Source organism: Cucurbita pepo, chromosome LG11, assembly GCF_002806865.2.
Source record: "Cucurbita pepo subsp. pepo cultivar mu-cu-16 chromosome LG11, ASM280686v2, whole genome shotgun sequence".
Lineage (NCBI taxonomy): Eukaryota > Viridiplantae > Streptophyta > Magnoliopsida > Cucurbitales > Cucurbitaceae > Cucurbita > Cucurbita pepo.
Window position 1 is genome coordinate 7,946,203 of NC_036648.1, and position 26,075 is coordinate 7,972,277.

A 26,075-nucleotide genomic window follows, 5' to 3' on the forward strand; every position below is an offset into this window, starting at 1 on the left:
GGCTTAAATTTGGCTTCTAAGCTCCATGATCTTTGAAGTATTTTTGGTTCTCAAAAGGGTATTTGATTATCGGGAGTTTGGAGACCCAACGAGCTTAATTTATGTTGGCTTAATCTTTTTAGTTTGGACCTCGGGCTAATTTGGGCTAATCTACGATACAATTCATTTGGACAAAATCGAGCTCACGTTTCATTTTGTTTCCTCGAGACATCAGTCCTAGTGAAAATCTACATTAGTTGAAGAGGAGAACGAAACATTCTTCATAGGAATTTGGAAACCTCTTCCTAGCATAAGCGTTTTAAAATCGTGAGGTTGATAGTGATAGTAACGGGCTATAATAGACAATATCTACTAGCAGTGAATTTGGATTGTTACAAACGAGGACGCTGGATTACAAGAGGGTAGATTGTGAGATATCACATCAGTTGTAGAGGAGAACGAAGTATTCCTTATACGGATGTGGAAATCTCTCTCTAACAGACGTGTTTTAGAAGCATAAGAACGAAGTATTCCTTATACGGATGTGGAAATCTCTCTCTAACAGACGTGTTTTAGAAGCATAAGACTGACGACTGTTGGATGATGGAAGTCCCACATCGGCTAATTTAGGAAATGATCATGGGTTTAACAGACGTGTTTTAGAAGCATAAGACTGACGACTGTTGGATGATGGAAGTCCCACATCGGCTAATTTAGGAAATGATCATGGGTTTATAAGTGAGAAAAACTAACTCCAGAGGCATTCTGGGAAAGCCCAAAGCAAAGCCATGAGAGCTTATGCTCAAAGTGGACAATATCATACCATTGTGGAGAGTCACGTAACGAGTTAAAAATGGATAATATCTACTAGTAGTGAACTTAGATGTCAACGTCCTTTTTTTCGGTGTTTTGAGCATGAACACTTCCACAAAAATATATAATACACGTGGAACATGCAGCTAGCGACCACTAGTGTTCAAAGAGGGTAGCTGAGAGTTTCTCTTCAAATCGGAAACGAAGAATTGGATCAATCTTCTCCGTCGATCCAGTCGCCGTGAACATAATCCGACGGCCGACACGCCGAACGGTGGCGCTTATTCTTTCAAAAGATGTCACTACCATCACGCGCTAAATTCTCTTGCTACGCAATTCCCCGTCTTCTTCATGTGCTTGTGCCTATTTAAAGCCTTACTCACCCAAACGAGAGAAACCCATTTGAAATTGCTTGAAATTTCATTCATAGAAAGAGAGAGCCATGAGTCTTGATCTCGAATCGCTCTCGGAGGCTACTTCCGGTGCGATCGGTTCGCTCGTCAGCACCACCATCTTGTACCCGCTTGATACCTGCAAGTCTAAGTACCAAGCCGAGGTTCAAGCCCATGGCCAACAGAAATACAGGTTGCCCACAGCTTCGTATTTGCTTTTCTTGATCTGGATTTTTGTGTATTCCCCTCTTATCTCGACGGTTTCTTCCTTGTTTTGGGAACTTTCTCGTTTTGCTTTCAAATCGTGATCTGGGCTATCATTGCTGCTGTTGTTACCCTGTTTTTGAAGGAAAAACTATAGTAAATGGACTTAATCCGATCTTAAGATAATTGAAAATNGTTGTTACCCTGTTTTTGAAGGAAAATCTATAGTAAATGGACTTAATCCGATCTTAAGATAATTGAAAATCCATCACGTCATTGATCTCATGACTGTTCAGACGTTGTAGTTTCAGTGAATTTCAGGTTGTAAGGCTTGTTCCTTCTCTTTAAGTTTGAATCGAATGATCTAGAGTGTTTGAGCGTTTCTGAAGCGGTTGGTGGGAGTTTTGGGATAATTTGAAAGCATCTGTGGCTAATTCAGCCTGCTTGGAATCTGGAAAAGCCCCTGTTATGTATTTTGCTAGCTCCGTGTTGTAGGCTCGTAGGAATCTTGTGTAACAGTCCAAGCCCACCGTTAGCAGATATTGTCCTCTTTGNAGTTGGTGGGAGTTTTGGGATAATTTGAAAGCATCTGTGGCTAATTCAGCCTGCTTGGAATCTGGAAAAGCCCCTGTTATTTATTTTGCTAGCTCCGTGTTGTAGGCTCGTAGGAATCTTGTATAACAGTCCAAGCCCACCGTTAGCAGATATTGTCCTCTTTGGGCTTTCCCCTTCGAACTTCCCCTCAAGGTTTTAAAACGTGTCTGCTAGAGAAAGGTTTCCACACCCTTTGGTTCCCCTCTCCAACCGATGTAGGATCTCACAATCTACCTCTTTTGAGGACCCAGTGTCCTCGCTGGCACATCGTCCGATGACTGGTTCAGATACCATTTGTAACCGCCCAAGCCCACCGCTAGCAAATATTGTCCTCTTTGGGCTTTCCCTTCCGGGCTTCCCNCCGGGATTCCCCGCTTCCCCTCAAGGTTTTAAAACGTGTCTGCTAGGGAGAGGTTTCCACACCCTTTGGTTCCCCTCTCCAACCGATGTAGGATCTCACAATCTACCTCTTTTGAGGACCCAGTGTCCTCGCTGGCACATCGTCCGATGACTGGTTCAGATACCATTTGTAACCGCCCAAGCCCACCGCTAGCAAATATTGTCCTCTTTGGGCTTTCCCTTCCGGGCTTCCCCGCTTCCCCTCAAGGTTTTAAAACGTGTTTACTAGAGAGAGGTTTTCACACCCTTATAAGGAATACTTCGTTTCCCTCTCCAACCGATATAGGATCTCACATCTTGTGAGTTGGATGAGATGGATGAGATGATTAAATTGAAGTATGGATGAAAAAAAGGCTTGTTTGGGTTCATGGCTTTTAGATCATNAAGATGATTGAATTGAAGTAGGGATGAAAAAAAGGCTTGTTTGGGTTCATGGCTTTTAGATCATCAATGAAGTTATGCTTGTGGAAGAACGAATCAATACACAAAACTTGCTATTGATTAACACCTTTGACACAACACAACATAATCACTGCAATGACCTCCTGGTTCAAAATGGTGCTGCTTTTCTGCTAGAAAACTAATTCAATGCCATAAAAACGTTGGATGTTGTTTTCTTTTTGGCATCTCTATTGATTCCATTGGGTTTGGCTTGTGTAGGTATCTTTCAGATGTGTTGTGGGAAGCAATAAAATCAAATCAAGTTCTTTCGCTGTACCAGGGACTGGGAACCAAGAATCTACAATCTTTTGTTTCTCAGTTTTTGTACTTCTATGGGTATAGCTACTTCAAAAGACTATATCTGGCAAAAACTGGGGCTAAATCAATTGGAACAAAAGCAAACCTCTTACTCGCTGCTGCTGCGGGAGCTTGCAATGCCATTTTAACTCAGGTTGAAATATCAAAACTTTAGCTTTCCACTTTTGCAGGCCCTGAATTTGAGTTCTTAGAAGAAAGCATACTATTACTTCAATTGCCAACTTTACGACATCGTAGATTCTTGTTTATGATCCGTAAGACATGTTCTTTTGATGTTGCAATTCCTGAAAATGAGATAAAATCACAAAACAAGGAAAGAAAATCATAGATCTCGACATCTTATACGATGTTTGTTGAGGCTGGCATATCATTGTTTTGGCTACCTAGAAGAGTGAGTATGAATTGTGTTTGGGATTCTGGTCATTGCTATATTGGGCTTAGTTCTTGTAAAGCAGAATATGGTTTTGGCTTCTTATTCATTCATATGTTATAGTTTCTCAGTTCAGCAGTCCTGCTTGTTAAAAGAGTGGCTTGCTTATTATTGAGTGCAACATCGAGCTGCGAAGTTCGATGAACGTTGTCGGTATATGAAGTTCCAAGCCTCTTCGAGAAGTCTTGTATGCACAAGAGCGCATCTTGATGAAATATTGAAGTTTAATGGCTTAACTGAAACACATAAAAAATGGTTTTCTTGGTTTTTCATTGTGTAGCCCTTGGATACAGCCTCCTCACGAATGCAGACTAGTGCCTTCGGAAAATCGAAGGGGCTTTTCCAGACCGTGACAGAGGGCAGTTGGAGTGATGCATTTGATGGTCTTGGAATTTCATTGCTGCTGACTTCAAACCCTGCTATTCAGGTACTTCTCCTGTCCATGCTAATTTTTTCAGCCATCCATTTGTTTGTACCCGGTGAGACTGAGATCATTAGTGGTCAGTGAGATCCCACATCGATTGGGGAGGAGAACGAAGCATTCTTTATAAGAGTGTGGAAACCTTTTCCTAGTAGACGCGTTTTAAAAACCTTGAGGGGAAGCCCAAAGAGGACAATACCTGCTAGCGGTGGGGTTGGGCTGTTACAGTTGATTTTAGAGCTAGACACCAGACGATATTGCCAGCGAGGAGGCTGAGCGCCGAAGGGGGTGGACATGAGGTGGTGTGCAAGGACGTTGGACATCGAATGGAGAAGGAAACGAGTGCTAGTGAGAACGCTGGGTCTTGAAGGGGGGTGGATTGTGAGATCCCACAACGATTGGGGAGAACGAAACACTTTTTTGTAAGGGTGTGGAAACCTCTCCCTAGCAGGCACGTTTTAAAAACTTTGAGGGGGAAGCTCGAAAGGAAAAATCCAAAGAAGACAATATCTGCTAGCAGTAGGCTTGGGCTTGGGCGGCACTCTCTTACCGTTCAATCCAGCCAATTTATCTTCTTCTAAACATTCCTTTTTGTGGCTGCACTCTGGATTTAACACAACAACTATGATTTTACTTCAGTACACAGTGTTTGATCAGCTAAAGCAGAACATCCTCAGAGGAAAGCAGAACAAAACAGAACAAGGTTCATCTCCAGTAGTCCTTTCTGCTTTTACAGCCTTTGTAATAGGTGCAATTTCAAAAAGCATTGCCACCGTTTTGACATATCCTGCAATCAGGTGCACTATATTTCTTTCACATCCTTATCCTTCTCACACTGGCATGTTAAAACACTAAAGATTTTTCTCCGCACGCAGGTGTAAGGTGATGATCCAAGCTGCACACGACAATGAAACGAAAGAACATCGTCCAAACGTCCGCCGAACAGTTCCGGGTGTTGTCCATTCTATATGGAGAAAAGAAGGGATACTAGGATTTTTCAAGGGATTGCAAGCACAGATCTTGAAAACGGTACTTAGTTCAGCTCTGCTTTTGATGATAAAAGAGAAGATCACTTCAAGTGCATGGGTTTTAATACTTGCAACCAGAAGGTATCTATTTCTTACTAAGCCTAGACTAAAGAGTAGCTGAAGGTGTCGATAAAGGCCAAAAACCTGTGAAGAAGAAGGAGATGAAGCAATAACATGGAAACAATGCAATCTTGTTGGTTTTTACCAGAAGAAATTAATATATCCTCTGTGGAGAGTTCCATATTTTAGGTTGAAATGCAGGATTTTTTGTTAAGAGGGTTCTGTTCAATAATAGCATGACCATAGGTAATGCCATAAATTTTGTACTCAATTACTCTTTGTAACATAGTTTGTAACCCTACCATTTCAACAATCAACAATCAAGCTCTTATTAATAGACTTGATCATGTGCAAGAGTTGTTAATCGACTAATATGTTTAGTAATGAAATGCTACACTACACATGAAAGATTTTCAGAGCATACCCATTCATCTGAGGCGTTGCAGCAGTAAGACAATATCTTGGTGCAAACTGTTAAAACAATGGGAAAAATGGAATCAATTACCTTCACAAACTAAAAATACCACAATGGTTCTGGAAAAAACCTATATATACAGTGTACAAACCTCACTCTGATTCTGGGATTCTGAACTAGAAATATCACATCTAAACAAGAACCAGAAGGAATAAAAGGAAATTTCTATCTATCAATGCGGTGCTCTGAATCCATCCAGTTCTGGGCACCATATGATACAAATATCAAACATCTTCAATTGCTATGTAGCGGCTGTTCTAAAGAATGGTTCCCAAGAGACCCAGATGGATTTATTTGGATCTTCTTGAAAGGCCAGAAAGTATTCTCCTTTCTTACTTTCATCTCAAGAAGTGAAATTATCTAGTGTTTCCTATTAAACATCGACACGGACAAGCATCTGGGACGAAAGCTGACGAAACCTTGTTTGGAGAAAATAGCAACAGCCACATCATCCAGACTATCATACAAATCAACTCAACCCTCTTATCACCTATTATTTGGGTGCTGAATGAATGGAGGATCGCGGTCTATTAGATTTGCCCACAAGTTTGCAAGCTTCAAAAAGTAGCTCTCCCCATCCCAGACCACCAAATCCAAGCCTAATGCCAAATCAAAATATCAGGAAGATGGAACTGTAAAAATGATTTTTACATAGGGCATAAAGAAGATAGAAATGGGAATAGTATTAGATTGACAGAATTCTATGTTTTTTTTTCTTACTGAAATCCCAGCAAATCCATAAAATCTAGTGCTAAGTAAATTTTGAGTTCATGCACAACACTAAGGTGGAATCAAGGTGTCGATATCAACAGAAATCTAGAGGTCTCAATTGTAAGGTGTAATTGGAAATTTGGAATCTTGTTATCTCTTTGGGGATCTTTTGGTATATACTCTTGCATTTCGTTTGTNCGTGTAATTGGAAATTTGGAATCTTGTTAGCTCTTTGGGGATCTTTTGGTATATACTCTTGCATTTCGTTTGTAATTGTCCATTTTTTTCTTTTCATTTCTATTTCTATATATATTCAAGCACATTGGAGTAGGTTCTTTGTAGGCTCATTCATCAGTGGGTGGGTTGATAACTCATCTCCCCTTCTTTTGTAATCTTTGGTTCTATTAAAGTTCAATTTCCGAGTTCGAAAAAAGAGAGTATAATGGAATCGTGGATACCTGGAATTGATTCAGCATTTATGAGTGATAGATTACAAGTAGGCTGTTGTCCGAANTCACATCTAAACAAGAACCAGAAGGAATAAAAGGAAATTTCTATCTATCAATGCGGTGCTCTGAATCCATCCAGTTCTGGGCACCATATGATACAAATATCAAACATCTTCAATTGCTATGTAGCGGCTGTTCTAAAGAATGGTTCCCAAGAGACCCAGATGGATTTATTTGGATCTTCTTGAAAGGCCAGAAAGTATTCTCCTTTCTTACTTTCATCTCAAGAAGTGAAATTATCTAGCGTTTCCTATTAAACATCGACACGGACAAGCATCTGGGACGAAAGCTGACGAAACCTTGTTTGGAGAAAATAGCAACAGCCACATCATCCAGACTATCATACAAATCAACTCAACCCTCTTATCACCTATTATTTGGGTGCTGAATGAATGGAGGATCGCGGTCTATTAGATTTGCCCACAAGTTTGCAAGCTTCAAAAAGTAGCTCTCCCCATCCCAGACCACCAAATCCAAGCCTAATGCCAAATCAAAATATCAGGAAGATGGAACTGTAAAAATGATTTTTACATAGGGCATAAAGAAGATAGAAATGGGAATAGTATTAGATTGACAGAATTCTATGTTTTTTTTTCTTACTGAAATCCCAGCAAATCCATAAAATCTAGTGCTAAGTAAATTTTGAGTTCATGCACAACACTAAGGTGGAATCAAGGTGTCGATATCAACAGAAATCTAGAGGTCTCAATTGTAAGGTGTAATTGGAAATTTGGAATCTTGTTATCTCTTTGGGGATCTTTTGGTATATACTCTTGCATTTCGTTTGTAATTGTCCATTTTTTTCTTTTCATTTCTATTTCTATATATATTCAAGCACATTGGAGTAGGTTCTTTGTAGGCTCATTCATCAGTGGGTGGGTTGATAACTCATCTCCCCTTCTTTTGTAATCTTTGGTTCTATTAAAGTTCAATTTCCGAGTTCGAAAAAAGAGAGTATAATGGAATCGTGGATACCTGGAATTGATTCAGCATTTATGAGTGATAGATTACAAGTAGGCTGTTGTCCGAAGAGAACATGCTTTCTCAGACCCCATTCATCAAGATTCTGAATAAAATTGATAGAATCCAATAATGCCTTGCAATCAATAGGACCATCAGTCTTGCAGAGAGCCTCAACGAGTCCTGAACTCGTCCAAATATTTGAGCACTCATTTAGAAGAGAAATCAAGCCACTGGGATCAACCTGACCCAACAGTATCCATGGCTTGTAAAGTATAATTGAGGCTCTAAGCACTTGAACTACCCTATAAATCTCTCCAAGGNGGAGCACTCATTTAGAAGAGAAATCAAGCCACTGGGATCAACCTGACCCAACAGAATCCATGGCTTGTAAAGTGTAACTGAGGCTCTAAGCACTTGAACTACCCTATAAATCTCTCCAAGGGCGCAGATATACCGTTTTCCTGAAACAATGACAGATTAAGAACTGGTCAGCTAACTTGCAACTTGCAATATTATCCATAGAGCTAAATGATGCAGTCAGTACCTTGAGGTTCAGATAATATGCAACTTTCAACATTTCTCTGTATGGATTCGTTCCAAATCGAAGCACCATGTTTTAGTTCTTGAAAGCAAATAAACATCATTTTGTTCCATATGGAAACATAATTAGGTTGCTTCTCCACTGACACAAGTTTGAGAATCTTCAGAGTTGACACAACGTGTTTCGAGAGCTCAACAGCTGATGTCAAATCATTTTCTGCCTATCCATAGAACAAGTAATGTCAAGTAATATCCATAACCAAGGACAAAAAATATTCAAACAGTTAGCTTCTGAAGCCAAAAGAATTACTGTAGTGCATAAGAGTGTAATTTAGACATGTACTTAAAAAATACAAAAAATATTCCATAAAATTCAAAACTCTAGAAAATATACCAGAGTAGAACACCCTTATTCACTGCATCAATCAAGACAATCCTAAATCATTTGTAATTAAAAAAGGCATTCATGCTTGAAACAGAAGGAATTAAACAAAAATTTGGGTTTGTGCATTCAACAGTTGGGAAATGGCGAGTGATTCTGGAACATGAACACTAGGAAATTCAAATTTCTAAAAGATAATAATTAGCGTTTGTTTCCGTCAAAAAGAAATATGTATCATCCTAATGCAAGATAGTCTTACCAATGGTAACCTTTCCGACAACTGGAATTCTTCATCCAGAATATGAAACCTTGGATCCCGCAACATTTCAAAGATTTCACTGAAATCATTTTTTGGAAGGAAAACATCTGATGAGAAGTTATCAGTCGTGAAGTTCTCTTGGGACAGTTCGGCACTGAAATTCTGAAGGAAGAAATAAGAAAATTATGTACAGGAGTTCACGGAAAAATACCACACATTCCATATGAAAGACATGGATTGTCATCTCATAGCAATTATGTTTCATAATGATTATGAAAAGAGATGCATATACATAAGGTAAACAACAAGTTTTAACAATTAGTGTTTAGTGTTTACACAAACAATCAAAAAAAGTATACATCACGGCTTAAAATTGAAGAGATGATAATAAAAGAAAAGCCAGTAAGAAAGAAGCAAGCATGGTTACAAACCCGAATTTCTTCACAAATGGCTCTTAATTTTGCACTTTCACCAGAAAGAGAGGTATTACTTTGGGCATTCTATCAAGGAAGAAAATTAAAATTAAAATTAAACAACGTTAATAACACATATCGTGGAAGGATATATTCATAAGATTACCGACCTCTAAATTCCCAAGAAGGCCGTGAACAACATGGTTCAAAACAAGATTTAACTTGTGATAAAAATCCATGTAACAATCAAACTGTAGCTTAGTAGATGACGGCTTGGGTAAATCTCCAAGAATGGTAACGTAAGTTTGATCGGTCACGTTAACATTCGGTGATGCATCCTTGAATTCACAGGAATCATCATCATCATCATTGCCTAAATCGGAATGTGACATCCTTGATGATAAATTTATTCCATTTTCATTTTCTTCAGGGGAATAATTGATGGAACCATTTTTCTCAGCTTGATTATATAGACTTGATATCATGTCATTGATAGATACATTAGAACCAGGATTCTTGTTATCACGTCCTTCACTGGTGACAGATATAAAGGTAGAAGCATCTTGATTCATTGTAAAATCATCCGCAGTTTCCAGCTCTTCATCTTCAAGAATTGACAAGGGCAAGGCCTTCCGGTGACTGGACAATAACTCTGAATTCCTCTGAAAGAAAAAAATTAGAAAGAAGCAATCATTACAACCCAAAGCACAATATTTCTATAGAAACAAAAGAAGCACGGAAAGTTCAAGGTTGACAAGATATAAAGTAGAATATACAGTACAACATGCACAGAAGGTCAGGTGCACAAAACTAGAACAAAAATAGTTAGATAATCCATATTCATAGTATTTACAATTATAAGGTTTGGGGAATCGACCCCGACCCTGACACCAATATAAGAGGAAAGGTAAAAATTTCAAATTATTGGAAACTTTGCCATCTAGAACACAGGAAAAAATTGAAGCAACTCCATAAAAATTTATCATACATCAGGAGATATGAGCAACCACCTGACTACTATAGCTAAAATCAAAAGCAGGAGCTTCAAGACCAGCCACAGATTCAACTGGCTCTTCCTACAGCCAAATAAGATGTGGAACATCAATTTCAAATACAGAGAAAATGGAACTTAAATATCATGAATTCACAGACTTAAAAAAAAAAAAAACCTTATTGTTTGATCCAGAATCTGAAAGTGCAGACTTGAAATCCCAAATATTCTCACTGAAATCATCATTCTCGTTAGCTAGAGAAGTGTTTAAATCTCTCCCAGTATCATGGAAGTTGCCATCCTGGTTTCCATTCAAAAGATTATTGTCTTCTTTCCCCCAATTCAGGTTGAAACTTAAGTCAAAATTTTGTTGTTCATTAGATTTGTCAGAAATCNGGGCGCAGATATACCGTTTTCCTGAAACAATGACAGATTAAGAACTGGTCAGCTAACTTGCAACTTGCAATATTATCCATAGAGCTAAATGATGCAGTCAGTACCTTGAGGTTCAGATAATATGCAACTTTCAACATTTCTCTGTATGGATTCGTTCCAAATCGAAGCACCATGTTTTAGTTCTTGAAAGCAAATAAACATCATTTTGTTCCATATGGAAACATAATTAGGTTGCTTCTCCACTGACACAAGTTTGAGAATCTTCAGAGTTGACACAACGTGTTTCGAGAGCTCAACAGCTGATGTCAAATCATTTTCTGCCTATCCATAGAACAAGTAATGTCAAGTAATATCCATAACCAAGGACAAAAAATATTCAAACAGTTAGCTTCTGAAGCCAAAAGAATTACTGTAGTGCATAAGAGTGTAATTTAGACATGTACTTAAAAAATACAAAAAATATTCCATAAAATTCAAAACTCTAGAAAATATACCAGAGTAGAACACCCTTATTCACTGCATCAATCAAGACAATCCTAAATCATTTGTAATTAAAAAAGGCATTCATGCTTGAAACAGAAGGAATTAAACAAAAATTTGGGTTTGTGCATTCAACAGTTGGGAAATGGCGAGTGATTCTGGAACATGAACACTAGGAAATTCAAATTTCTAAAAGATAATAATTAGCGTTTGTTTCCGTCAAAAAGAAATATGTATCATCCTAATGCAAGATAGTCTTACCAATGGTAACCTTTCCGACAACTGGAATTCTTCATCCAGAATATGAAACCTTGGATCCCGCAACATTTCAAAGATTTCACTGAAATCATTTTTTGGAAGGAAAACATCTGATGAGAAGTTATCAGTCGTGAAGTTCTCTTGGGACAGTTCGGCACTGAAATTCTGAAGGAAGAAATAAGAAAATTATGTACAGGAGTTCACGGAAAAATACCACACATTCCATATGAAAGACATGGATTGTCATCTCATAGCAATTATGTTTCATAATGATTATGAAAAGAGATGCATATACATAAGGTAAACAACAAGTTTTAACAATTAGTGTTTAGTGTTTACACAAACAATCAAAAAAAGTATACATCACGGCTTAAAATTGAAGAGATGATAATAAAAGAAAAGCCAGTAAGAAAGAAGCAAGCATGGTTACAAACCCGAATTTCTTCACAAATGGCTCTTAATTTTGCATTTTCACCAGAAAAAGAGGTATTACTACTTTGGCCATTCTATCAAGGAAGAAAAAAAAAAAAAATTAAACAACGCTAATAACACATTTCGTGGAAGGACATATTCATAAGATTACCGACCTCTAAATTCCCAAGAAGGCCGTGAACAACATGGTTCAAAGCAAGATTTAACTTGTGATAAAAATCCATGTAACAATCAAACTGTAGTTTAGTAGATGACGGCTCGGGTAAATCTCCAAGAATGGTAACGTAAGTTTGATCGGTCACGTTAACATCCGGTGATGCATCCTTGAATTCCCAGGAATCATCATCATCATTGCCTAAATCGGAATGTGACATCCTTGATGATAAATTTATTCCATTTTCATTTTCTTCAGGGGAATAATTGGTGGAACCATTTTTCTCAGCTTGATTATATAGACTTGATATCATGTCATTGATAGATACATCAGAACCAGGATTCTTGTTATCACGTCCTTCACTGGTGACAGATATAAAGGTAGAAGGATCTTGATTCATTGTAAAATCATCCGCAGTTTCCAGCTCTTCATCTTCAAGAATTGACAAGGGCAAGGCCTTCCGGTGACTGGACAATAACTCTGAATTCCTCTGAAAGAAAAAAATTAGAAAGAAGCAATCATTACAACCCAAAGCACAAGATTTCTATAGAAACAAAAGAAGCACGGAAAGTTCAAGGTTGACAAGATNTTCTTCACAAATGGCTCTTAATTTTGCACTTTCACCAGAAAGAGAGGTATTACTTTGGGCATTCTATCAAGGAAGAAAATTAAAATTAAAATTAAACAACGTTAATAACACATATCGTGGAAGGATATATTCATAAGATTACCGACCTCTAAATTCCCAAGAAGGCCGTGAACAACATGGTTCAAAACAAGATTTAACTTGTGATAAAAATCCATGTAACAATCAAACTGTAGCTTAGTAGATGACGGCTTGGGTAAATCTCCAAGAATGGTAACGTAAGTTTGATCGGTCACGTTAACATTCGGTGATGCATCCTTGAATTCACAGGAATCATCATCATCATCATTGCCTAAATCGGAATGTGACATCCTTGATGATAAATTTATTCCATTTTCATTTTCTTCAGGGGAATAATTGATGGAACCATTTTTCTCAGCTTGATTATATAGACTTGATATCATGTCATTGATAGATACATTAGAACCAGGATTCTTGTTATCACGTCCTTCACTGGTGACAGATATAAAGGTAGAAGCATCTTGATTCATTGTAAAATCATCCGCAGTTTCCAGCTCTTCATCTTCAAGAATTGACAAGGGCAAGGCCTTCCGGTGACTGGACAATAACTCTGAATTCCTCTGAAAGAAAAAAATTAGAAAGAAGCAATCATTACAACCCAAAGCACAATATTTCTATAGAAACAAAAGAAGCACGGAAAGTTCAAGGTTGACAAGATATAAAGTAGAATATACAGTACAACATGCACAGAAGGTCAGGTGCACAAAACTAGAACAAAAATAGTTAGATAATCCATATTCATAGTATTTACAATTATAAGGTTTGGGGAATCGACCCCGACCCTGACACCAATATAAGAGGAAAGGTAAAAATTTCAAATTATTGGAAACTTTGCCATCTAGAACACAGGAAAAAATTGAAGCAACTCCATAAAAATTTATCATACATCAGGAGATATGAGCAACCACCTGACTACTATAGCTAAAATCAAAAGCAGGAGCTTCAAGACCAGCCACAGATTCAACTGGCTCTTCCTACAGCCAAATAAGATGTGGAACATCAATTTCAAATACAGAGAAAATGGAACTTAAATATCATGAATTCACAGACTTAAAAAAAAAAAAAACCTTATTGTTTGATCCAGAATCTGAAAGTGCAGACTTGAAATCCCAAATATTCTCACTGAAATCATCATTCTCGTTAGCTAGAGAAGTGTTTAAATCTCTCCCAGTATCATGGAAGTTGCCATCCTGGTTTCCATTCAAAAGATTATTGTCTTCTTTCCCCCAATTCAGGTTGAAACTTAAGTCAAAATTTTGTTGTTCATTAGATTTGTCAGAAATCCCAGGAGCGAACAAAGAAACATCGACACTACCATTTGGAACAAGCACCTCTACACCATTAGGAGGCATGATGACAGGCTTCAACTCTTCCTACAATGAAAATAAAAGTTGTAGCATGATCCAACTTATTAAATATCTTAAACTTCTCAATATAATGCTAAAAAAATTCATACCAACTCACCAACTTATAGTCTGATGCATCAGAAAAAGCATCCTTGAAATCCCAAACATGTCCATCACCATTGGCATTCCGATCAATAGGAGAAGGATTTAAGCCATAATCTAGATCATTCTGACCATTTTTATTTTGAGAGTTTGATACGACACCATGTTGGACCACAGGGCTTGCATCAAGATTAAATCCGTTGTCCCATTCATCTATGTTGTTAACAGCTCCATTTGATTTTACAATTAAATCTCCATGGTTATGTCCATTGATTGCAAACTCAAATGCCCGTGCTACTCCATCAAAAGCTTCTTGTCTTGTTGTGTCAACCTTCAGATTATAGAATGTCAATCTTAAAGTATCATCTCTTATACACATAGCAGTTCATACACATTATTTTAAAAGGCTCGAATAACCAATCAAGCACAACACTAGGAATCTCCAGTATAAGTTGGAAGTAATGCACAAACCGAGAATAGCTAGTAGTTAACAGAAATCTATAAATTTCTCAGCATGTTCCAGGTACCTTGAACAATAAAGAGTTGGTAATTGTGAAGTATATAAAACAATAATACCCGCCTGAATTGCACCTTGAATTTGCATNTTAGTAAATAAAACAATAATACCCGCCTGAATTGCACCTTGAATTTGCATTGGAGGCCCTATCTTCAAATGAAATAGTTCAAAAACCAGTTCTTCCTGGTATGGTTATGAAAATGAGTAGCTCCTATTGTTATTTTGAAATTAATAAAATGAACAACAACAAAACTCTGAACTCCTATCTAATCTTTGAACTTTGTTTTGTTAGCTTCTACTTCTAATATATTGGAACTCTAAGAAACTAGTACTTGCATTCCAATTCATTGGAGCTCCAAGAAATTTGAAAACGAAACCAATTTACGAAGTCTAATTTCAACTTCCCCTGTTCGTTTACCTTGGCTTTCNTAGAACCAGGATTCTTGTTATCACGTCCTTCACTGGTGACAGATATAAAGGTAGAAGCATCTTGATTCATTGTAAAATCATCCGCAGTTTCCAGCTCTTCATCTTCAAGAATTGACAAGGGCAAGGCCTTCCGGTGACTGGACAATAACTCTGAATTCCTCTGAAAGAAAAAAATTAGAAAGAAGCAATCATTACAACCCAAAGCACAATATTTCTATAGAAACAAAAGAAGCACGGAAAGTTCAAGGTTGACAAGATATAAAGTAGAATATACAGTACAACATGCACAGAAGGTCAGGTGCACAAAACTAGAACAAAAATAGTTAGATAATCCATATTCATAGTATTTACAATTATAAGGTTTGGGGAATCGACCCCGACCCTGACACCAATATAAGAGGAAAGGTAAAAATTTCAAATTATTGGAAACTTTGCCATCTAGAACACAGGAAAAAATTGAAGCAACTCCATAAAAATTTATCATACATCAGGAGATATGAGCAACCACCTGACTACTATAGCTAAAATCAAAAGCAGGAGCTTCAAGACCAGCCACAGATTCAACTGGCTCTTCCTACAGCCAAATAAGATGTGGAACATCAATTTCAAATACAGAGAAAATGGAACTTAAATATCATGAATTCACAGACTTAAAAAAAAAAAAAACCTTATTGTTTGATCCAGAATCTGAAAGTGCAGACTTGAAATCCCAAATATTCTCACTGAAATCATCATTCTCGTTAGCTAGAGAAGTGTTTAAATCTCTCCCAGTATCATGGAAGTTGCCATCCTGGTTTCCATTCAAAAGATTATTGTCTTCTTTCCCCCAATTCAGGTTGAAACTTAAGTCAAAATTTTGTTGTTCATTAGATTTGTCAGAAATCCCAGGAGCGAACAAAGAAACATCGACACTACCATTTGGAACAAGCACCTCTACACCATTAGGAGGCATGATGACAGGCTTCAACTCTTCCTACAATGAAAATAAAAGTTGTAGCATGATCCAACTTATTAAATATCTTAAACTTCTCAATATAATGCTAAAAAAATTCATACCAACTCACCAACTTATAGTCTGATGCATCAGAAAAAGCATCCTTGAAATCCCAAACATGTCCATCACCATTGGCATTCCGATCAATAGGAGAAGGATTTAAGCCATAATCTAGATCATTCTGACCATTTTTATTTTGAGAGTTTGATACGACACCATGTTGGACCACAGGGCTTGCATCAAGATTAAATCCGTTGTCCCATTCATCTATGTTGTTAACAGCTCCATTTGATTTTACAATTAAATCTCCATGGTTATGTCCATTGATTGCAAACTCAAATGCCCGTGCTACTCCATCAAAAGCTTCTTGTCTTGTTGTGTCAACCTTCAGATTATAGAATGTCAATCTTAAAGTATCATCTCTTATACACATAGCAGTTCATACACATTATTTTAAAAGGCTCGAATAACCAATCAAGCACAACACTAGGAATCTCCAGTATAAGTTGGAAGTAATGCACAAACCGAGAATAGCTAGTAGTTAACAGAAATCTATAAATTTCTCAGCATGTTCCAGGTACCTTGAACAATAAAGAGTTGGTAATTGTGAAGTATATAAAACAATAATACCCGCCTGAATTGCACCTTGAATTTGCATTGGAGGCCCTATCTTCAAATGAAATAGTTCAAAAACCAGTTCTTCCTGGTATGGTTATGAAAATGAGTAGCTCCTATTGTTATTTTGAAATTAATAAAATGAACAACAACAAAACTCTGAACTCCTATCTAATCTTTGAACTTTGTTTTGTTAGCTTCTACTTCTAATATATTGGAACTCTAAGAAACTAGTACTTGCACTCCAATTCATTGGAGCTCCAAGAAATTTGAAAACGAAACCAATTTATGAAGTCTAATTTCAACTTCCCCTGTTCGTTTACCTTGGCTTTCTGAGCATCACCCGTTGGCGTAGCTGACTCTGCAGCCTTAAATTCCCAGCCATCAAAATCGGCCACCTCCTCCCCGTCATCCTCATTGCTCTCACCGACGTTTGTCAAGTCAGAATGGAACCCATTAGACTTCACTCCATTAGCTTCAAAACCTCTAAAATCGCTTTCGAAATTGGTCTGGCTAGCATAAGAATGTACCCCATTGACATTCAAATTGGAGTCACTAGATTTAAAATCCAACGAAGTACTGAAGTTCAAAGAATCGAATTCCATGTTCGATTTCAATGGACTTCCCGCTTTGATCTGCTGATTTGGACTATACAAATTCGCTATCAAATCATCAATCCGAACCCCAACACCCAAACCCCCTCCCTTCTTCGCCGAACCACTCTCTTTCCCAACAGACGAAATCTCTCCAAACCCAACACTAGAACCAACTACACCGGATCCAAACTCCTCCTCCTCTTCCTCCTCCCCAAAAATGGAAAGCGGAATAGCCCCCTGAGACTTCGCCCACTGAATCTCCGGGGACATGTCGGAGGAGGAGTTTGAATTGGGAGAAGGCCGGGCACAGGAGAGTCCACCGGAGAGATCGAAACCATCGCCGATCTGAGAGGAATGGTCGACGAAATCGCCCCAATCGTCGTCATCCTCCACCATAGCGAAGAGTCCCTCTATCCCTGTGTTCTCCTCTGCGGCCGATTCTCACCGTCGGCGTCGGTAAAATTGAGATTCAAGGCTTTGATGCTCTGCAAATGCGCGCGCCGCGCATCTTAGCCGGAATATACAGAGTGTATCCAACTGGTCTCTGTTATTTGGACTCATTATATTAAATTATAATTTTTTTTCTCCTATTAGTCGCTCCATTTTATAGGTTATTCTTTAAAAATAAAAATATATATTATTTTATTATTTAATAATAATAATATTTTGGTCTATAAAATAACTGTTCACTCTATAAAAAAAAAGTTGATAAATTTTACTATATAATAATTTAGAATTTATACAAATTTTTATAATTTAAATATTTTTAATCATTAAAAATAAGGTAAAATATTTTTAAAGATAAAACCGGCCAATTAAAATGCATGGGTCCATGATGCCCTAATTTAAAAAATTCCACTGTAATTTTATGTAACTCATTGTGAGTAAACAAAAACATATTGTATTTTCAATAAAGTTATTGTATTTTCAATAAAGTTATTATTAATAATTATTCAGTAACGGTTTACGGTTATTGAATAAAGTGAATTTTAACATCATTAATCTAATTCTATGCAACAAACTAAGAGTAATTCTAATAAATTATCCAACAAATTAAGAATACTCTAACTATAATATAATTATGGATATAGTTTAAATATATAGTCATTAAGAACCCTCTGACTATAATATAATTATGGATAAAGTTTAAATATATAGTCACTAAGAGGATTAAATATATAGTCACTAAGAATCCTCTGACTATAATATAATTATGGATAAAATTTAAATATATAGTCAAAATGATCGGTAAAACTTTAAGTCAAAATGATCTATAGTACAGGGATAAAGTTGGGTACCTATCATGAAGTTGAGTACCTATCATGAAGTTGGGTACCTATCATGAAGTTGAGTACCTATCATGAAGTTGAAGACACTATAGAAGCAGCCCACTTGGTATTCATTAAACTAGACATGTGAGTACCAAACTAGACATGTGAGTGGAGGCGATCACTAAACTGTACATGTGAAGTCATGTTAGTGGACACATGTAGGCGTCCTATGCAATGAGTATTGCATAAGATCGGACCATGAAAAAAAATCACGAATCGAATTATTAAATCATATGCTCCGAAGCACTTCAAAGACTAAAAAAGAGATATAACTCAATCCTATAGCTAGCCGATATTGTCCATTTTTATCCGTACGTATCACGTATCATTGTCGGAAAAAAAGTTGTTTCATACCCTTATAAAGAATGTTTCATTCCACGCAAAGGAACGTCCGAGCGTCATAGTTCGTCCTATTAGGTTATCTCCTTTTAAAATTTGGTGTTTAAAAAAATAATGAAATACTTAAAAAAGGATAAAACCGTCCAATTAAAATGATATGATACGACGTCGTTCATACACATTCCAACCTATAAAAGCAAACGAAACTACGAACTTTGGCGCCAAAATCCAAACTCATTTTCTACAATCTCACAAAATTCCCGATCATAAGCCCTAACAGAGCCAATGCCACGCATCCCCAAACCGAAGCCATCAACGACTCCGTTCCCGATCCTTCAAAGCTCCCGCCGGATGCTCCGGTCGTCAGAACCACCACCATCCAGTCGTCCTCCGAGCCGACACCGGCGCCGACGAACCTCGAATCGTTCAAATACTTAGCGTACTGCGAGTGCGTGTAGTTCGCGAGAAGCAGAGTCTGGACCAGCTTTGGCACGCATACTGGCATCACGATGGCGTCCGTGGTGGTGTTGATGTCCACCTTGCATTTCTCGGCGTAATCCATAAACTTCGTGATCTGCGACGGGCGGCTTGGCACCACGTTTGATTTGGCGGTGGTGACAGCGCAGGGTTGGTCTTTGTTGTCATCCGCGATCTCCTCAGCAATACAATCGGCTTTTGCGTTCTTTGCGAGCGGTGGGAGGTTCTGTGCTTGTCGGTAGCTGTTTAGGCCTTGGAGAAGGTTGTCTTCTTCATCTGCAATCAGGTGATTGGTATTTTTCTTTTTTACACAACTAATAAGGTGCCTTCGATTTCTTATTTGTCTAATTAGTTCAATCTCTTAAAAATTGGTGATGATAAATTTTCTCGAGGTAAGAATTAACAAAAATAAAAAAAAAATAAAAAAAATAAAAAAAGAAAGTGCAAAAGAACAAGGCATAGGAAGTATGGGAATTCCTTGGAATAAAATGTGCTAATTATATGCATAATTCAACTCTAGTCATGATCAGATTTTAAGAAAACAGTTTCTTTAAATCAGATATGATTTAAAATTAAAAAAGGAAACAATTATCTAGGCACGTTTCTACAATGTTTATACAAATTTACAACAATCTGTTAATTAAACTGTCCTGCTTAGAAATTTGGGTTACACAAAGCTATTCGATAATATGCCACAAAAATCCTATTCTTGTCTTTTTTTACAAGATCAAATCCACCTCCTAGGTATGTTGTAATATTCTAAGAGATCTTCCTAAACTAAGAAATCTTTCAAGTTCAAATCCATCTCCTAGGTATGGTGTTTTTTTTAGAGGTTCAAATCCACCTCCTGGTGTTGTGTAATATTCTAATAAATCTTCCTACATTAAGATTTTGTTTCTTTTTTCTTTTCAATTTAGTTCTTAATAGACATATTTTAGTCATATCTGCCTTCAATTTTTCTCTCAAATGAAGCTGATTCTCCTAGAACGCTAGCTTAGGTGTTGAATCAGAGGCTGATTCACCTAGAACGCTAGCTTAGGTGTTGAATCAGAGGCTGATTCTCCTAGAACGCTAGCTTAGGAGTTGGGATTCAACTATCGATATCGATGTTGGAAGGATAATTGATACCACATAGCCACTTCAAATTTGAACTGTCCTCTTATCTTCAATCGAAGAAAAAAAAAAAAAAANTTAACAATGTCAAATAGGATCAAAGTACTTATCTTTAGATTTTGAGTATTGTTTCCTGATATATTCTTAGATTTTTAGTGTTGTCTCTGTTTGATGTTGTTTGATCTTTAAGCTTTTAAGCTTTAGATTTTGAGTATTATTTCTGTTTGATCTTCAAATTTTACTTACACTTCACTTTCAAAATGTAGCGACGTTGAATTTAGTTTCTTTTTGGTCAATACACATTAATATCTTATTCATTTATCTTGAGTAATCACTAATGTCCAATTTTAATCATTTGAGTTAGCTTTTCAATAATTTAATTTATTAAATATTAACACCAAATACCAAAAATAAAAAATTAACACAAGTTACCGTTATTTAAGAGGAGAGGTGTAAAATATAAAAAATTTAAGATTTAAAAGCTAAACTCAAAATCTAAGAATAAAAAGATGCCGCATTTTGTAATCTAAGACCCATTAAAAATTATGTTGGAACTTTTTTATATACCTAATATGTTAGTAGAAGATGAGTAGTTAGATATTTATTTGAAGATGAGTTGTTAGATATCAAAATTGAAGATTCTTTTCTTTAAATACAATAAAAGTGAAAATGAAGTTTGAATTTCCTACTCGAAAAGAAATTAAAATAGGATATATATCAACTTTACTTAGGTACTATTCTTATTTAATTGACTATGTGAATTGTTTTATATTTTATTAAAAAGAAAGTTGAAAAACTCTTAAAACTATTTAATTTTTGGTAATTAGATTCCAAGAACACATTTAACCTAGTGTCTTTTATTTCAATTTTTTAATATAAATATTACTGTAACTCTTAAAAAACAATTAAAATACTTCTAAATTCTAGCCAAACATAAACGCATCCATTAAGCATGCTTTTCTTATCCAANTGCCACGCATCCCCAAACCGAAGCCATCAACGACTCCGTTCCCGATCCTTCAAAGCTCCCGCCGGATGCTCCGGTCGTCAGAACCACCACCATCCAGTCGTCCTCCGAGCCGACACCGGCGCCGACGAACCTCGAATCGTTCAAATACTTAGCGTACTGCGAGTGCGTGTAGTTCGCGAGAAGCAGAGTCTGGACCAGCTTTGGCACGCATACTGGCATCACGATGGCGTCCGTGGTGGTGTTGATGTCCACCTTGCATTTCTCGGCGTAATCCATAAACTTCGTGATCTGCGACGGGCGGCTTGGCACCACGTTTGATTTGGCGGTGGTGACAGCGCAGGGTTGGTCTTTGTTGTCATCCGCGATCTCCTCAGCAATACAATCGGCTTTTGCGTTCTTTGCGAGCGGTGGGAGGTTCTGTGCTTGTCGGTAGCTGTTTAGGCCTTGGAGAAGGTTGTCTTCTTCATCTGCAATCAGGTGATTGGTATTTTTCTTTTTTACACAACTAATAAGGTGCCTTCGATTTCTTATTTGTCTAATTAGTTCAATCTCTTAAAAATTGGTGATGATAAATTTTCTCGAGGTAAGAATTAACAAAAATAAAAAAAAAATAAAAAAAATAAAAAAAGAAAGTGCAAAAGAACAAGGCATAGGAAGTATGGGAATTCCTTGGAATAAAATGTGCTAATTATATGCATAATTCAACTCTAGTCATGATCAGATTTTAAGAAAACAGTTTCTTTAAATCAGATATGATTTAAAATTAAAAAAGGAAACAATTATCTAGGCACGTTTCTACAATGTTTATACAAATTTACAACAATCTGTTAATTAAACTGTCCTGCTTAGAAATTTGGGTTACACAAAGCTATTCGATAATATGCCACAAAAATCCTATTCTTGTCTTTTTTTACAAGATCAAATCCACCTCCTAGGTATGTTGTAATATTCTAAGAGATCTTCCTAAACTAAGAAATCTTTCAAGTTCAAATCCATCTCCTAGGTATGGTGTTTTTTTTAGAGGTTCAAATCCACCTCCTGGTGTTGTGTAATATTCTAATAAATCTTCCTACATTAAGATTTTGTTTCTTTTTTCTTTTCAATTTAGTTCTTAATAGACATATTTTAGTCATATCTGCCTTCAATTTTTCTCTCAAATGAAGCTGATTCTCCTAGAACGCTAGCTTAGGTGTTGAATCAGAGGCTGATTCACCTAGAACGCTAGCTTAGGTGTTGAATCAGAGGCTGATTCTCCTAGAACGCTAGCTTAGGAGTTGGGATTCAACTATCGATATCGATGTTGGAAGGATAATTGATACCACATAGCCACTTCAAATTTGAACTGTCCTCTTATCTTCAATCGAAGAAAAAAAAAAAAAAAAGGAACCAAATATGTACATGGGGGATAAAAACAACCAAATAGCTCAAGTGGGGGTTGTTTTTAAGTCAAAAAGAATTAAAGAAGTGAGAGATTCTACCCATTGATTTTGAGATCATACTCATCCATAGACTTTGAGATAATACTCATCCATTTTGAGATTCTACCCTCGGATTAGTCCTTTCCCTCCCATTAAAAAAAAAAAAAAAAAAAAAAAAAAAAAAAAAAAAAAAAAAAAAANAGATTTCGAGGGAAAAAAATTTAGGTAAAAGTACCAATTTTGGTCCCCTGTTCTTTGAATTAGATTTCACGGTAGAGGTATGTAGTTTCAAATATACATGCAAAGCACAGAAACAACTGGAAAAGAAGAAGCAGGGGGAGAGAGAGAGAGAGACAGAGAGAGTACCTTTGGAGAGAACAGGAGAGGAGAAGAAGAGGAAGGCAATGGCGAAAACGCCAAAGATAGAAAAGTAAGAAGGAGAAGACATTATGTTGAAGTGGATGAATGAAGAGTTGGAGGGTGTGGGGAATTATTATTATTTATAAAAGAAAACAGAGTGTAGATAGGGTTGGTGTTTTGTTGTGGCCATTCCAGGTGCCCTTTTGGAAGAGCAATTTTGACAGCCTAAAAAGACACGTTTCTTCTTCCAACCTCTTCCACCTGCCCCTCTTCCCATGCATTTCCATCCCAATTTTCGAACCTCCTTCCCCTCTCTTTTGCTTTTGTATTTAACACTTATCCAATCCTTAACAATGTCAAATAGGATCAAAGTACTTATCTTTAGATTTTGAGTATTGTTTCCTGATATATTCTTAGATTTTTAGTGTTGTCTCTGTTTGATGTTGTTTGATCTTTAAGCTTTTAAGCTTTAGATTTTGAGTATTATTTCTGTTTGATCTTCAAATTTTACTTACACTTCACTTTCAAAATGTAGCGACGTTGAATTTAGTTTCTTTTTGGTCAATACACATTAATATCTTATTCATTTATCTTGAGTAATCACTAATGTCCAATTTTAATCATTTGAGTTAGCTTTTCAATAATTTAATTTATTAAATATTAACACCAAATACCAAAAATAAAAAATTAACACAAGTTACCGTTATTTAAGAGGAGAGGTGTAAAATATAAAAAATTTAAGATTTAAAAGCTAAACTCAAAATCTAAGAATAAAAAGATGCCGCATTTTGTAATCTAAGACCCATTAAAAATTATGTTGGAACTTTTTTATATACCTAATATGTTAGTAGAAGATGAGTAGTTAGATATTTATTTGAAGATGAGTTGTTAGATATCAAAATTGAAGATTCTTTTCTTTAAATACAATAAAAGTGAAAATGAAGTTTGAATTTCCTACTCGAAAAGAAATTAAAATAGGATATATATCAACTTTACTTAGGTACTATTCTTATTTAATTGACTATGTGAATTGTTTTATATTTTATTAAAAAGAAAGTTGAAAAACTCTTAAAACTATTTAATTTTTGGTAATTAGATTCCAAGAACACATTTAACCTAGTGTCTTTTATTTCAATTTTTTAATATAAATATTACTGTAACTCTTAAAAAACAATTAAAATACTTCTAAATTCTAGCCAAACATAAACGCATCCATTAAGCATGCTTTTCTTATCCAAAAATAAATAAAAAAAAATAAAAAGTGATAATCATGGACATTTTCATAATTAATAAAAATAAAAGAAGTCAATTATTGTGCAACCACGCCTTCAAATTTTCCTAACCATGCCGACATGTCGTTTCAGATGGAAACCAGCACACAACGGTCTCAACCAGAGAGAAGAAACAACCCTACCAACAAGGACGACACGAAGTAAAAATATCTAAGGCCCAGATCAGACAAATTCACGGCAGAATTAAAGCTTCCGAGGGGCGAATCGGTGCCCAAAGCGATCACTGCCCATTGTTGATAATACCCAATTCCCACCGACGTGAATTCAGGTTTGCTCAAGTACTTGGTCATTTGGGAACCTGTACATCCATCGAGAACAAGATTCAACACCAAGCTGGGGATGTAGAGGGGCAAGATCAGATCCGTTTTCGTGTTGTTGAGCTCGATCTTACACTGCAATAGGTAGTCGGGGAGACTGGGTAGTTGGGTGAGGTTGCTTGGAGAGATGGTGGAGCCGCTGATGAACTTGCTGATGATGGTCGACTGGTCATCGAATTCCCAAGCCATTTGCGAGACGAGGCAGTCTGCTTTGGGGTTCCTCTTCATGGAGGGAAGTTTACTTGACTCTCTGTACCCGTTCATGGCTTTGAAAAGCGCTTCCTTCACTGCAAAATGATAGATATAATTGGGTGTAAGCTTTTGTGAGGCAGCATTGAGAAAATGATATGGGAACTATGGAACTGTTTGTGTGTTTACAGACAGCCAAACAGACCCATCACGATGGAGAGAATTATTAAGGGAAGTAGTCTCATATTAGCGGACCAAAGTGAGGCTATTATCTCCATTTATATGAGGCTTTTTGGTCGGCGAAACTAGAAGCAAAACCATAAAAATTTATGCTTAAAATAGACAATATCAAACTATTATGGAGCGTCGTGATTTCTAACCGAACCCCGATTAGGAGGTTCGAAACTCTTGTGTTTGTGTGTGTATAGTGCTGTGGAACTAAAGGAGAGAGAGATAACCATCACAATGCACTAAGCCTGCCAATAGCAGCAAGACATGGGCAAGGCTGCAGAGGAAGAAGCCAAGTTTCTGGGAGGCCAAGGCCATGATTCTGCTGCAAGGTCAAGGAGCTGGCAACAGGTTTGTTTGGACAAGGAAGAGTTGAGCAGAAATAACCGGTATATAAGGTACTTATCTTTTTTGGTTCTTCTCCCATTTTGATAGCTTTATAATTTGCTTGTTGTAGCAATATTTGCTTTATTCATGAAGGGTATTAGGTTCCTGTTTAACTTTATACATCCATTCCTGATGGAGTAAATGGAATTTAGGATGCTGGATAGACAACTCTTTAGTTGTTTTCATCCTTTACAATTTTGTCCTTTGTTAGTCTTCTCGAAAATTCTATAAGAGTAAGGTTAGAGTGGGTTAGATACCAATCCAACCAACCCGAAATTTTAGGTTGGTCTAAAATTTTCTCTCAATCCAATCCAACCCAATCCAACTCATGTACACCTCTAAGATT

General features: G+C 36.7%; 3 protein-coding genes and 1 long non-coding RNA gene across 5 annotated transcripts; 1 reads left to right on the forward strand and 3 right to left on the reverse strand.

Annotated features, from left to right (window-relative positions):
- The first annotated feature begins 973 nt into the window (after nucleotides 1-973).
- On the forward strand, nucleotides 974-5,487 carry LOC111804805 (peroxisomal adenine nucleotide carrier 1-like). The gene is made up of 5 exons (XM_023689599.1): nucleotides 974-1,377; nucleotides 3,042-3,273; nucleotides 3,851-3,997; nucleotides 4,631-4,788; nucleotides 4,867-5,487. Exons 1-5 carry the CDS (start codon nucleotides 1,235-1,237, stop codon nucleotides 5,138-5,140), a joined length of 954 nt encoding a protein of 317 aa, XP_023545367.1. The 5' UTR covers nucleotides 974-1,234; the 3' UTR covers nucleotides 5,141-5,487.
- A 66-nt stretch (nucleotides 5,488-5,553) lies between these two features.
- Nucleotides 5,554-6,778, reverse strand: LOC111804806. The gene is made up of 2 exons (XR_002816578.1): nucleotides 6,724-6,778; nucleotides 5,554-6,153 (listed from the first exon to the last, which is right to left on the reverse strand). It is a non-coding gene; the product is annotated as an uncharacterized LOC111804806 (long non-coding RNA).
- Nucleotides 6,779-6,785: 7 nt separating this feature from the next.
- Nucleotides 6,786-17,859, reverse strand: LOC111804804. 2 transcript variants are annotated; one of them, XM_023689596.1, is made up of 12 exons: nucleotides 17,036-17,859; nucleotides 16,168-16,482; nucleotides 15,976-16,076; nucleotides 10,501-10,705; nucleotides 10,342-10,407; nucleotides 9,502-9,993; nucleotides 9,350-9,418; nucleotides 8,919-9,080; nucleotides 8,282-8,498; nucleotides 8,059-8,198; nucleotides 7,750-7,936; nucleotides 6,786-7,253 (listed from the first exon to the last, which is right to left on the reverse strand). In XM_023689596.1, the coding sequence occupies exons 1-12, from the start codon at nucleotides 17,702-17,704 to the stop codon at nucleotides 7,141-7,143; spliced, it is 2,736 nt and encodes a 911-aa protein (XP_023545364.1). In that variant the 5' UTR covers nucleotides 17,705-17,859; the 3' UTR covers nucleotides 6,786-7,140. The 2 variants fall into 2 exon arrangements, with proteins under 2 accessions (XP_023545364.1, XP_023545366.1); XM_023689598.1 differs by lacking the exons at nucleotides 9,502-9,993; nucleotides 10,342-10,407; nucleotides 10,501-10,705 and adding exons at nucleotides 12,778-13,269; nucleotides 15,612-15,677 and having other exon boundaries at nucleotides 7,750-7,978; nucleotides 8,101-8,198; nucleotides 15,771-16,076.
- Nucleotides 17,860-19,219: 1,360 nt separating this feature from the next.
- Nucleotides 19,220-23,435, reverse strand: LOC111804813 (uncharacterized GPI-anchored protein At3g06035). Its single transcript, XM_023689610.1, has 3 exons — nucleotides 23,323-23,435; nucleotides 21,539-22,005; nucleotides 19,220-19,264 (listed from the first exon to the last, which is right to left on the reverse strand). The coding sequence occupies exons 1-3, from the start codon at nucleotides 23,402-23,404 to the stop codon at nucleotides 19,220-19,222; spliced, it is 594 nt and encodes a 197-aa protein (XP_023545378.1). The 5' UTR covers nucleotides 23,405-23,435.
- Nucleotides 23,436-26,075: the final 2,640 nt, after the last annotated feature.

Bases quoted from the DNA above. Each gene is read 5' to 3' on its own strand.
- LOC111804804 (XM_023689596.1), bottom strand. From the start codon at position 17,704: ATGGTGGAGGATGACGACGATTGGGGCGATTTCGTCGACCATTCCTCT. The intron at 16,483-17,035 runs GTAAACGAACAG...TATAATCTGAAG, and splicing joins GTGATGCTCAGAAAGCCAAG to GTTGACACAACAAGACAAGA. The intron at 10,408-10,500 runs GTTTTTTTTTTT...ATTTGGCTGTAG, and splicing joins ATTCTGGATCAAACAATAAG to GAAGAGCCAGTTGAATCTGT.
- LOC111804805 (XM_023689599.1), top strand. From the start codon at position 1,235: ATGAGTCTTGATCTCGAATCGCTCTCGGAGGCTACTTCCGGTGCGATC. The intron at 1,378-3,041 runs GTTGCCCACAGC...TGGCTTGTGTAG, and splicing joins CATGGCCAACAGAAATACAG to GTATCTTTCAGATGTGTTGT. The intron at 3,998-4,630 runs GTACTTCTCCTG...ATTTTACTTCAG, and splicing joins CTTCAAACCCTGCTATTCAG to TACACAGTGTTTGATCAGCT.
- LOC111804813 (XM_023689610.1), bottom strand. From the start codon at position 23,404: ATGTCTTCTCCTTCTTACTTTTCTATCTTTGGCGTTTTCGCCATTGCC. The intron at 22,006-23,322 runs GTACTCTCTCTG...ACCTGATTGCAG, and splicing joins CTCTCCTGTTCTCTCCAAAG to ATGAAGAAGACAACCTTCTC.